Genomic DNA, 12,613 nt, shown 5'->3' with positions numbered 1-12,613 from the left:
ATTTTCATTCAACCAACAACAGTAAAAAAAAAACTGTGCACTGTGCACTGCTGTGAGCCAAAAGTCTTTGTTTACAAAGCCATTGTTTACAAAAGGATTATTTACGACCTGCATTTTTTACTGGCGTTTGAATAGAACCTTGCATACGAATCAAGACCATGGAACGACGTTGTTATTGTTATTTCTGTCGATTTTGCGTGTGAATTACAACACTTTGGTTTGCTGATAATAAAACGCGTCGATTATTGGTAAGGATTTGGAAAATGAAACGCATTCTCTCATTAACAATTCAAACGTTTTGCATTTAGTATAGTTTCAGTTGCGATCTAGATTAAAATTTTATTTATTATTTTTGTTTTAACACAATGTTTTGGTACCAAGAATTTGTAGGTAAATAATTATTTTTTTTAATTTTGTTTTAATTTTTTTATTTTAGAGCGATATAATGTGGGCTACCTTGCAACCAGGAAGTTCGCCAATTGATTGGTGTGAAGAAAATTACACGTTTTCGCCTATTATAGCTGAATTTGTAAACACGGTAGGTAATCAGAAAATAATTTGTTGTTGAAATAATTTTTTTTAATTGTTTTAGTTCAGTAATGTTTTATTTTTTGTTTTGCCGCCTTTATTAATGCATCTATTTAAACCTTATGGGCAAATTATTAATCCGGGAATACACTTAATATGGACTTTGTTAATTGTTGTTGGTTTATCATCCGCGTATTTTCATGCAACTTTAAGCCTTGTTGGGCAGTTGTTAGATGAAGTTGCTATTTTATGGGTTTTTTCTGCTGCTTTTTCTATGTTCTTCCCAAGAAGATTTTTTCCAAATTTTATTAATAATGATAGGTAAGATTTTTTTGACGATTTTGATCATATATTTTTATACATTTTTTTTAGAAAACTTTTTACACTTGGAGGGATAGCATTTGGAATAATAGGAACATTTCTAGCAATAATCCACCCAGCTGTCAACGCATTTGCCTTAATGTTATTAGGAATTCCATCCGTGATTTTATTAATCCATGAAGTTAGAAGAGATAAAAATGAAAGAATTCATCGTTTAGGTGTTCGTTGCGCGAGTGTTTGGTTTGTAGCAGTATTCTGCTGGATAAATGATAGATTACTATGCGAGGCATGGTCTGCAATTAAATTTCCATATCTCCATGGATTGTGGCATATATTTATATTCATAGCTTCCTACACAGCGTGCGTTTTATTCGCGTACTTTTCCGTGAGAGAAGAAAAACCGGAAGAAAGAGCCGTTTTAAGATATTGGCCAAAAAATGATTTTGAATTAGGAATACCTTATGTATCCATAAAAACCGCTCAAGTAGATTTTAATGATAAAATATAGATAATAAAGGAATAAGAATGTGTTATGAAAAAATATATAAGAAACGTAAAACAGATGTGATTTTTTGATGTGATAGATTTTAATATATTATATTAAAAATATGTTGTAAGGAAAAGTGTGTATTAAAGACAATGAATTTATTTATATTTTTCTTATTCCCCGCGATAACTAACAATATTATTTTCAGTTTCATAGACTTTTACTTCGTATAAAAGTTGTGGTTTTTCCATCATAGTCCTGATTCGACTCCAAATAAAAAGCGCAACGTTTTCGGTAGTACTTGGCCTTTCAAAAAAGAACTCCACATCTTTATCCAAATTTTTATGATCCATTTCGTTCATAATTGCCGCATCCATGTATTGTTTCAAAATCGTCAAATTCTCTACCATCCCAGTTATAGGATCAACAGGTCCAAATAATGTTACTTCAACTGTGTAATTATGTCCATGGCCGTGAGGATGATTACATTTTCCATAAATAATCGAATTTTCTTCTTGATTTAATCTTGAGCTAATAATAATAAAATAAAAAATGATGTCAATGTTGTTTTATGTTATTACCTGTGTAATCGATGGGCTGCTGAAAAATGACAACGACGTGTAATATAAGCTTTTGGCACGGACATTTTCTACATGGAAATTAAAAAATTAAATTAATTTAGATTAGGCAACCCAATTAACAGCAATATTAGATTGATTTCCAAAGTTATTAAAATATGTGGAATTGGAAATAATGAAAACTTTTTGTGATTATGATGAGGAAACATAACCTGAAAGGTGGGTGTTTAAAAAAATAATTTAATGAGGACATTTCTTACCCAGATTATATAGGTTTTTCCACTACTTTCTCGTCAAGGTCTTGTTAACGACTGGAATTATGTTGCAACAATTTAATACTATTTAGACTGTTAAGAATTTGTGACAAAACGCTGTATTAGTCAGCGCTTAACAAGAATTTCCATTGAGAACGTTGATATATATATATTATATATAGAGGTGGGTGTATATATATATATATGTATCGCAAAAATCAATTGGAAAGAAAGTTTAGATACATCAAACATTTTAAATATATTTTGGTGGAGTTATTTTCCTTCTTAGCCTCGTACGCAAGCAACCTCTGTTAATTTTTTTGATAAAAACATTAATATATTTTAATAAATGGCTTTAATACATGATGACATAGGGATCATAAAAACGGTTTGTTTGTGTTAGTAGTGTCTAGGTCAATGTATTTAATATTAAAAGTAATTGATAAAGAGAAAGGTTGTTTTTCTACTAGATAAGTATCACGATATTAAGATAATTGCATTTATAATCACTAGGGATTGATATAGGACTGAAAATAAAGGTGTTTTTTGTAAATCTGGAATTTCGGCCACAAGCGACCTCGGTTCATAATCAAATTTTAAAGCTTTGCTGGACAAATAGCTACCTAGATTGACAATAACGATGTTTTTGTAAATCTGCTCATAACTAACTTTAAACGCCTTGATACATAAATAGCTGCCACAATGTTGCGACCTGGATTTCAAAATGATATACAAAAACTTGGTTGACCACAAATATATAAAACAATATTAACTGTAAAATGTAATTTCTTTTATTAAACTAAATGTACATCTGAATGTATGTATACATGTTAAATCTAGTTACCCTAAACTACAACTGTTAAAATATGACTTTTCAAAAAAAATCTTGTCGAAATAAAAACTAATACATAACATAACCATTAAACTAAAAAAAAATAAACGCAGATTAAAAGTTTTTTTTTATTATTTTTAATATAAGTTGTAGTTAATGGGTTTTTATTAATAATAAGTTAACCTGATGATGAAAAGGGGGGGGAAAGAAAGTTAAGAAACAAGTATCTACATTGGGGACGTCCGTAAATATTACAGCAGCCAGACGACTAGATGACGTTTGGCGTAAATTTAGAGGATTGTATTATGGACGTTTTTCGTGCTGGTACTGTTTCTGGGGTTGGGATTGCATCTCCAGTGGCGTATGGGTTTACAGGAACTGCCACTTTCAACGGCTGTTTATTAACACCTCCAATTTTTTGTTTTGCCATTTGATAATCGCCGGAATCAAAAAATTTTTGCTAAAAAAGTCAAAACAGTTATAAATTTTTTTTTAATTTAAGACGTTCTTACTCCTTTAGCCAAACGTTTTTGCAAGAAAGCCGAATGTCCAGCGATTGGACGACTTCCATTTGAACCAACGACTCCCGTTGGATATTTCGCTTTTAATTTCGCCTCTTCTATCTTTTCCACTTCGTGAGGACTCATTTCGGAAACTTGCTCGTTCTCTTGTTCGCTCATTTTTTCTGAAGAATCTGAAAGTTAATAATTGGGTTGGAATTTTTTAACCATGACGCATGCGCAATACTAATTTTAAGTGTTGTCAAAGATTATGCGCAAGCGCGAAATCGTTTTTACATAGAACAATGATTATTACATTTTTTAAATGCTTTTTGAATTTATAAACTTCTTGATAAGAAATTAAAAATAAAATCCGTTATGTTTAGTCATCATAAAAATGTACTTAATCATTCAAAAACAAATGTATATATATATATATATGTGTGTGTGTGTTAGATTAAAAAAAAAAACAAAACACTGTCACATTTGAGGTTATGTCAACATATATTTTTAAAGTTAACTGAGTAGAGTCGACATCAACCCTTTTTAATTTATGCAATATTTATGAATAAACTCATTATAAAGGAAGAATGTTACCTAAAACTAAAAGTTAAAAAAAAACACGACGATTTCTCATCTTAAAATCGTTAGGGGAAACGAGGATTATGACCGATACCTATTTGCAAAATACTTACGATGGGTGAACGTCAAGAAATGTTTCTGTTAATTCGAAGAAAAAGCGTCGAAATGTTCGAATAATAACGGGTACTAAAGCAAAAACTAAACTGTCCACAGACAACGTACTTTATTCGTTACAACTTCACACCGGTTAGAAAAAGATGGAGATCCATTATATCCTATATTAACTGGAGATACCATGCCATGATAGTGGGGGAAATTACAAATATAATAATTATAACGGTATTGAGGATATTGGTACATAAAGACATTGGCGAAGAGAGATTTGTAATGCGGCAAAGAAAAAAGGCGATACAATTATTTTAAATGTTCCATCCCTAGATCCACGTTTCGTTTTATCTACACACGCGAGTATTAAATAAGGATAGAAGCAAAACTCAACAGGCCAATACATATTTTCCCAAACGTTTAAATACAATTATTACAAATAGGCACTAATTGTTTTCGGGTTTATTTGATTTACATACAAATGACGCAAAATCGGTTTTATCTGTGGGCAGAAGGAATCAATAAAAAATTGATATAACATTGCTTATTCAAACTTAGCTTTGCACACTAATATGCTAATTGCCACATATTTTGGTCCAACAGAGAACATTGAGGAGAGAAACCCTTTCAAACTCTTTCATCTGATAACTCTTAGGAAGAATATTTGACCTTTAGACACTGCTTTAGGAACTGTACCTCACACATATACAAAACCATATAATTTAGTCCTTAAGGTGTGGTGATGATAAAAAACGGGCATAAATATTTTAGACATATAGTATATATACATTTATTGTTTGAAAAAATGTTAACTATAACATGTATAAATTTTACATACACAAAAAAAGTTCAATTTTTAATACATTAGCTGAACTAAGGTGCGCTTAAAATTAAAATGAAAGAAAATAATGCATGAAAATCCGTGTATTTACCGAATACCACACGTACATCATCGCCAATTAACTTCGTTTCTTTTATTTATAATGTGAAAGTGGGCTAAGTTAATATTTATATATATTTTTTTTAATTTTCAATTTTAGTTTATATCACATATAGCCATAAGTCGGAGGAGACTATTAACTCTATTCAATAAAAAAATCTCACCATGATTTTAGACAGAGATTTGAACAAAAAAAAGAAAATAATAATGTACCCATGCACAAACTTATTTCTAAACCTTATAAACAAAATTGGACACGAAAATGATTTTTATATTAGCATACAGTTGATATGACATATATTATATATATTTATGCATATATTTTTTGATGTGTTTTTAAAAATACTTTAGACTAGCATAAGTTCATCCAACGGTGTCCAAAACGTGGAATGTTTTGGAGGCAGTCGTTAAAGTAAGTTTAAAAGAAAAAAAACTTTTTTAAAAACTGGCCCTATTTCTATATACACAAATACATTTAAAGAAAATCTCCATCTAAAATCTTTTTTTAATAAAAAAAACCGGCTATACAATAAAACAAGCTTTTTATACCTATAAATCATATAATTAATAAGAAGATACATTCTTTTTTCACTTACAAGAAACAAGACTGATACAAAAAAAACTTTTAGTGAGTTTGTTTGGTTGTTTTATCCATTTTCTTAAAATTTCGATTTTATTTTCAACAAAACGTTCTGATTTTTGCTCAAAACGTTGTGTTTAAACAAAATATTAATTAGTTTAATTTACATCAATACTATGTGTATGTATATTTAATGTATACTGATACTTTTATTTCTTCTCATTATTACTTTAATTTTTTTTCAATATTTTTAATTATAATATAAAATCATTAATCATCAAAATGCGACCCGAAACGGACATAAATAACAATCGAAATACTATATTCGACGGAAAAACGTCGCTTTCCGTCCTCAGGATGGAGGAGAATGTTTTTTTTTCTGGGTGGGGGGAAGGGAACGCTAATTTATTTACAAAGAATTTTTAGAAAAGTACCTATACAAAATGACCCGGAACCGAGAATAGCGACGGATTATTTCGTGAACGCCGCAAAAACCGCCCACAGCACTTCCGTGGTATTCGGCTTCACCGATTCTTGCTCGAAATCCAAATCCAGTAATTCTCGAACTCGCTTCATCGCCAGCTCGTAATCGTCGTCGTTTAATGGCGCAAACGCATTCTCCAATACATCACTCGCATGAGCCAAAAATATCAATGCCAACATACGTTTATCCATTCTTTGTGCGTCGTTTACCCATTTTGATAACACAGCATCTTGAATCTACAAATATTTCATCATTGTTATTTTTTTTTCTTATTTCAAACAAAAATATAAGGGTATATGTTTTTATTAAAACGCATTTTTCACAAAAATTAACAACTTAGAAGATGTCCGTGATTCCGCGACGGAAAAAATTTCAAAAATGAAGAACGACTTCTAAAGGACGTACTCCTAAATGGATATATATCGAGGCAGGAATCTATGGATTGTCATGCAAGGGTGGGAAATATGTAGAGCAAAATGTAGATGTAAATCATTATGTAAAGTTCTCTATGACGCTTTGCGTATCTTTGAGGACTTCTTAGAATCGCTACTGGTAGTCTTTTTTTCTTATTGTGTGGCCCCATATATATACTATCTCCTATATCGCTGACTCCCTATCTAAGCAATGAGTGGCGAGCGTTTCCATCAAAAGCAGACGGAATGATATATGTTTTGTCTTTGTCGTGCCCCCATGTCGCGAAGGCGCTTGCGCGAATCGTAAATTTTAAAGAGTTTGAAGTGCTTCGCGCGTATTTTATGCAGCTTTGAAATGCAATTATTGTAGATAATTGACTTTAATTATAAATTATCATAGATGCATCAAATATATATTGCTATAAATATCAACTTTATGTAGGTTGTTCATTAAACATTATATTCTTTAAAATTAAATTAATACATAGTAATTATTAAAAGTGTGTACCAAAATATAGTTATTAATTTTTAACATAATTTGTGAGTTCACGCCCTTTAATGAAGTTGTTACATTAATTAACGATATAAAATATGTACTTAGGGTACTTACTATTTAATGTACATAATATTCTATCATAAAATTTTCATCATATCGATGTAATTATTAATTAAATTTTTAAGAAAAATGTTACAAGAAAAGGAGGGCTTTGAATTCTTTTTTATTACACTGAGATCGTTCCTTCTACCTGTTCAACCAATTTTTAGGCCCCAAAAATATCTTTTAACAAATTTTCTTCACTTTCTTAACAAATAATAATTACATTTTAAATTGCTTAGTCCTAAAATATGTTAATAATTATGTTATTATACACATGAAACCTATAATATACATAACTAAATATTTAGATTTTAGGTTATGTTTATGTCAAACATTTATTTGGTGATTTATAAACATCAAGGTCATCAGCTGCTATTAATTTTTAATTCACCGTCCAATAAGATAAAAGCGTACTCACCACGTGTTCACGCATGTCTCTTAAGTAGACGGGGGCACGACAGAGACAGATATATATATATCTGCACTCTAGTGTTTACACTCTTTTGCTGCCTTAGTCAGCGATATAGGAGATAGTATATATACAGGATGATTCATAAGTAATGGGCCAAATTGTAAATGTACGTTCAGGAGGCCAAAATAATAATATTTTCATTAACAATAATGGGTCTTAGTCTGCTCCTTACTGAGATACAGAATGTTAAAGCGAAAAAAATAAAATAGATTTTTGTTAATAGATCAGCTACTTTTCTACATAATGACTCATAGTTGACTTATAGTTTTTGTAAGGGTAAACAATAATGTGTGAGAGGATTTGAGTTAACTCGTAGATGTCGCCACATGCGCCATATGAATTATGAAACGTCAATGAGCTTTTACGTTTAATGAATAGTTTAAAACATTTTATTGTTAAGTAAACTGATTCATTCTTGTCCTAACATAAATCAAAATGCCGAGACATAATCACTTTTCAAACGAAGAAATGAGAGACATGTTATGCATGTTATGTTTTTCTGGGCAAGCAGCATCCAGAAAATATCGTGAAATGTACCCTTACAGAAGGCAGCCAAACCGGAAGATATTTCAAAATATTTATAATCGATTGGGTGAAACAGGTTCATTTCGTCCAAAATATCATACAGGACGTCCTAAGATTATCACTCCGCAGCAAGAAGATGAAATTTTGGTAAGAATTGCGCAAAATTCTGAAATAAGCACTCGTCGATTGTCTGCAGCAACTGGAATAAGCCAACCATCCGTGACTAGAATTTTACACAAGGAAAATTTATATCCCTATCATTTTATACCTGTGCAAAATTTACTTCCAACAGATTATCGAATCAGAGTTCAATTTTGTCAGTGGCTAAAAGGAAAATTGAATAATAATCCAACATTCCTAAATAACATTCTTTTCACGGATGAAGCAACCTTTACCAGACGCGGAGTTTTTAATTGGCGAAATAGTCATGCCTGGGAAACCGAAAACCCTCGTTTAAAAAAAGATAGACATTTCCAGCACGAGTTTAAAATAAATGTGTGGTGCGGTGTAATAGGCAATACATTACTGGGCCCAGTTGAATTACCTCCTAATTTAAATGGAGAGTCATATTTAATTTTTTTAAATAATGACTTAGTCGACCTCTTGGGAGATCTTCCATTACAACTAAGAAGAAATATGTGGTTCATGCAAGACGGTGCTCCTCCACATTTTTCACGTGCTGTGCGCGAACATCTGAATGAAACATTCCCTCACCGTTGGATTGGACATGGTAGTGAATTTCAGTGGCCACCTCGCAGTCCCGATTTTAATCCACTTGATTTTTATGTGTGGGGTTACATGAAATCAATGGTCTATGCTGAACCTACTATAAATACACGAGACGAGTTATGGAATAGAATTCAAGATGCAGCCAATTCAATACGAAATAATCCTGCTACATTTTTTAAAGTCAGACAATCCTTAACCAAACGGTTAAATGCGTGTATAAATGCTGGTGGTGGTCATGTTGAAAACCTTTTGCAGTAGCTCATAATTAAGCTTAAATTTAATTTAACTTCGCACAACATTAACATGTAGGTTTTGATAACAGTTGTCGTAAGTGGTCTTAGTTCAAGTCTGTTCTAATGTTGTATTTCGTTTTATTAACTGGCGTACAATAAATTGTTTTATTACGTAATTTTTTTATGGTTTCAGTTTAATATTGTTATCAATTATCAATTACGGTTAGGTAAATGTCAACATTCCATGCCATGCTTGTGTCTTAACAGATTAATGCTACGTCGACCACCGTGAAATGTAGTGTAGTGAATTAGTAAAATTCAAATATCTCGAAAATCGTTAATATTTTCAAGATCAAAGAAGTATAGCTTTTTTCTACAGAAATGATGGGGCTATCCAAATTAAACAAGTATGTTGTAAAATAATGAGCGATAAAAAATTTGTAGCTGATTTCATCTAATTCATATGGCGCATGTGGCGACATCTACGAGTTAACTCAAATCCTCTCACACATTATTGTTTACCCTTACAAAAACTATAAGTCAACTATGAGTCATTATGTAGAAAAGTAGCTGATCTATTAACAAAAATCTATTTTATTTTTTTCGCTTTAACATCCTGTATCTCAGTAAGGAGCAGACTAAGACCCATTATTGTTAATGAAAATATTATTATTTTGGCCTCCTGAACGTACATTTACAATTTGGCCCATTACTTATGAATCACCCTGTATGTGTGGCCCACTGTTTTTAAGTTAAGTCCAAACAGAAATGGTTTTCCCACTCTTGGTAAATGAAAAATGTCGGCGGAATTCGAGTCAAGATGGAGTTATATGCAAAAAATATAATTAATATATAATTTCCAGAGTTTCAATTGCCATTCTTCAATACTATTTAAAATTGCGTCATACAAATAAAAAAAATGCGCGTGAAAAGTAATGATACAAATTTTGATAAAACCTTGAAATAATATTTTTGTATTTTTTTGTTTCAATTTTGTAAGTTAGAAATTGTTTGTAATACATTTCAGGAAAGAGAAAAAATGTCTATAATTTCAATTATGTTGAAAGCATTTTTGTTCAGCCTTACAAGTGTTATCTTATCAAAAAATAACGGACATTAAAAAAACATTTATATAGAACATAAAAAAAATTACCCAAATAAATATCTTTATATTTACCTTTTTAACTAATTTGCTTTTGGTCACATTATCAGTAAGGGGATGTGTGGTCATATCGAATAGGAGAAAGTTTTGTTTTTCAGTAGTTAACACTCCTTTTTCAACCAAGTTTTTGGCAAGCCTTTCCCGGACATTTTTCAATTGATATCTTAATTTTAGTGGATTCCATGTTTCCCCTAAAATGTTGTTTTAAAAAAATGAAGAATAAGAATTTTATGCTTTTTACCACTAAGATATTCAATCCAACTTTGTACAGTTTCTGGGGGATCCGTTTCCTTTAAATGTCTAAGTGCTTCATCGAGAAGTACATCACCGGTCGGGGTGTCACTTTTAAGAATAAGCTTCCTAGTTAATAAACCTTTGCGTCTCATCCCAGCCCTTTCAAGTTCAACTCGACCTCTTAATCCTAACTCAATGAGTATACATCCCCTTAAACCACTTGAAATACAATCATTCCAAAACGACGTGTAACCCTTTAAAAAAATTAAGGATACTGTTTTATTACTCAATTGTGTTTTTTAATTACCTCTTTATCTTTGAGGCCTAATAATAAAACTTCCTCCATAAGGGTAAGCCTGGTTTCTTTGGAATCCCCATCGTCGACCTCTTCGTCCCTATCTGGCCTGTTGTCATCGCTCTGTGGCGAATTTGGCACACCTTCACTATTATTTTCTCGTAGAATGTTCCGTCTTTGTATTAAACCGTCACTGCGATTCATTTTCGATCGTTTTACCGGGGCAAATATTATTTGGGAGGCCTTGGACTATAAGCAACAAAATTTTAGTCAGTGCACGAATCGTGTTTTTACAACTGCCAGTTGCCAGTTATCGTTTCTGTTGACGTTTTGTGACTGTGGAAAGTTAATGGGAACATGGCGACCGGACAGTTGGTACTTTCACCAAAATAGAAAGAATACAATTTCTTTAATTGATTAAAATCTTTAAATTAATTCCATTAATTATCTCTATTCATTCGATTAATTATTTTAATAATTTTACTTTAAAATAGAAAAACTACCTTTAAAATATTAATTAAGTTTTCAATTTTGTTTCATAGATGGCGACAAGCAAAATGATAAATATTAAAGGTATCTTCAATTTTTGCAATTGAGAGTCGATATAATCCTAAATTTCATTTAAATATGAAAATAAAGGAAAATATAAATAAAAAGCATATTAGGGATCATTTTAGGATCAACCGACGTCTTCGAAAATGGCCGTTGTTATTTTATCTAGGTTGCAAGTCATAGATAAAAATGAGGCCATAGTCCGAGTCTTACTATTTGAGATGATCGATTGAAGCATTCGTGAAGTCCATATATTTGTAATATTCGGACTCGTTTCATGTCATACCAGCGTAGATAGAAATGAAGTTTCATAGTTTTAATAACCATGACGGTAGGTCCCAACCTCGATCATGGCCGATATCACAATTTTGATCTACGATGCAAATTAACAAAAAAAACATCATGTTCAAATCTGTTCATGTGCACTTTTTATTATTATTGGTAAAAAAAAACATAAAAAATTCAGAACTTAAGTTTTTATTTGTAATCAACATAATATAAATATGTTAAATACTGTCAACATAAGATAATCACATATGAAATAATTACAAACAGTCCTATAATATTGTAGTAATACTTAAAAACGGTTACTTTTACTTGAATTGAGAACATTTATGTGATTACAATTTTCGTTTATAATGGATGCTTTTTCATATTTTTTATTTCGAGTATACTCGGAACACTGATCAATACAAATAGCTATCTAATACGTGTAGAAAAAGTGTATGTTTTTACATCGATGTATATAATATATATTTTTTCCATTTAATTTGTTTCTTCTTGTATAAGTATATAAATAATATAAGTATTTAAAGTTCAGTACTCATTTCGGATGCCTCTTTTCGTCGCGGTCCATCTTGGGGCTGATTGTTCTCGTTTTGAGCAATATTTGGTAAGCTTACTGCTGTCGAGACCTGTATTAAAATAAAAATAAAAACATTTTAGGTCAACGCCAAAACATAGCCATGTATCGCTTGATGACGGAAATACTTTTCGGTTCAATTACGTAAGCGGATTACATCTAAGTTTCTACTTACTTTTGCGAACTCCTTATTAGTGGTGTTAGTACGTATTCCAAACTCACGGATCGATTTCGATTATGTATTGGCGGTAATGGAGGTTTATTATGCGAACTACGTGCGCTTCTGCTTTGACATCTCTGCATCACATATCGCAATTTTAAATGAAAAAATACAAATTACTTCACGC

General features: G+C 31.2%; 5 protein-coding genes across 14 annotated transcripts in view; 1 reads left to right on the top strand and 4 right to left on the bottom strand.

Annotated features, from left to right (window-relative positions):
* Window positions 1-11: 11 nt before the first annotated feature.
* Window positions 12-1,497, top strand: LOC111414971 (alkaline ceramidase). Of its 2 annotated transcripts, none has more exons than XM_023046446.2 (4): window positions 12-248; window positions 437-538; window positions 593-849; window positions 901-1,497. In XM_023046446.2, exons 2-4 carry the CDS (start codon window positions 446-448, stop codon window positions 1,355-1,357), a joined length of 807 nt encoding a protein of 268 aa, XP_022902214.1. In that variant the 5' UTR covers window positions 12-248; window positions 437-445; the 3' UTR covers window positions 1,358-1,497. The 2 variants fall into 2 exon arrangements, with proteins under 2 accessions (XP_022902214.1, XP_022902204.1); XM_023046436.2 differs by lacking the exon at window positions 12-248 and adding an exon at window positions 289-386.
* On the bottom strand, window positions 1,480-2,314 carry LOC111414982 (6-pyruvoyl tetrahydrobiopterin synthase purple). Its single transcript, XM_023046457.2, has 3 exons — window positions 2,175-2,314; window positions 1,918-1,985; window positions 1,480-1,867 (listed from the first exon to the last, which is right to left on the bottom strand). Exons 2-3 carry the CDS (start codon window positions 1,980-1,982, stop codon window positions 1,510-1,512), a joined length of 423 nt encoding a protein of 140 aa, XP_022902225.1. The 5' UTR covers window positions 1,983-1,985; window positions 2,175-2,314; the 3' UTR covers window positions 1,480-1,509.
* A 622-nt stretch (window positions 2,315-2,936) lies between these two features.
* LOC111414831 (endosulfine alpha) lies at window positions 2,937-4,325 on the bottom strand. The gene is made up of 3 exons (XM_023046283.2): window positions 4,196-4,325; window positions 3,513-3,694; window positions 2,937-3,460 (listed from the first exon to the last, which is right to left on the bottom strand). The coding sequence occupies exons 2-3, from the start codon at window positions 3,678-3,680 to the stop codon at window positions 3,269-3,271; spliced, it is 360 nt and encodes a 119-aa protein (XP_022902051.1). The 5' UTR covers window positions 3,681-3,694; window positions 4,196-4,325; the 3' UTR covers window positions 2,937-3,268.
* A 625-nt stretch (window positions 4,326-4,950) lies between these two features.
* LOC111414884 (Golgi phosphoprotein 3 homolog sauron) lies at window positions 4,951-11,213 on the bottom strand. Its single transcript, XM_023046351.2, has 4 exons — window positions 10,865-11,213; window positions 10,565-10,811; window positions 10,339-10,514; window positions 4,951-6,427 (listed from the first exon to the last, which is right to left on the bottom strand). The coding sequence occupies exons 1-4, from the start codon at window positions 11,054-11,056 to the stop codon at window positions 6,179-6,181; spliced, it is 864 nt and encodes a 287-aa protein (XP_022902119.1). The 5' UTR covers window positions 11,057-11,213; the 3' UTR covers window positions 4,951-6,178.
* A 652-nt stretch (window positions 11,214-11,865) lies between these two features.
* Window positions 11,866-12,613, bottom strand: part of LOC111414665 (band 4.1-like protein 4) — a 49,176-nt gene continuing 48,428 nt past the window's right edge. For 5 of the 9 annotated variants that reach the window (XM_023046073.2, XM_023046067.2, XM_071198447.1 and 2 more), the window contains 2 exons: window positions 12,442-12,563; window positions 12,213-12,318 (listed from right to left, as the gene is read on the bottom strand). In XM_023046073.2, the coding sequence (XP_022901841.2) occupies window positions 12,303-12,318; window positions 12,442-12,563 (138 nt within the window). In that variant the 3' untranslated portion in view covers window positions 12,213-12,302. Of the gene's footprint in view, window positions 12,319-12,441; window positions 12,564-12,613 lie in introns of all 9 variants that reach the window. The other 4 variants (XM_023046081.2, XM_023046107.2, XM_071198448.1 and 1 more) reach the window with 3 other exon arrangements.

This window comes from Onthophagus taurus, chromosome 8, assembly GCF_036711975.1.
Source record: "Onthophagus taurus isolate NC chromosome 8, IU_Otau_3.0, whole genome shotgun sequence".
Classification (NCBI taxonomy): domain Eukaryota; kingdom Metazoa; phylum Arthropoda; class Insecta; order Coleoptera; family Scarabaeidae; genus Onthophagus; species Onthophagus taurus.
Note: the sequence above shows the minus strand (reverse complement) of the source record. Positions and strands in the feature narration are given on the sequence as shown.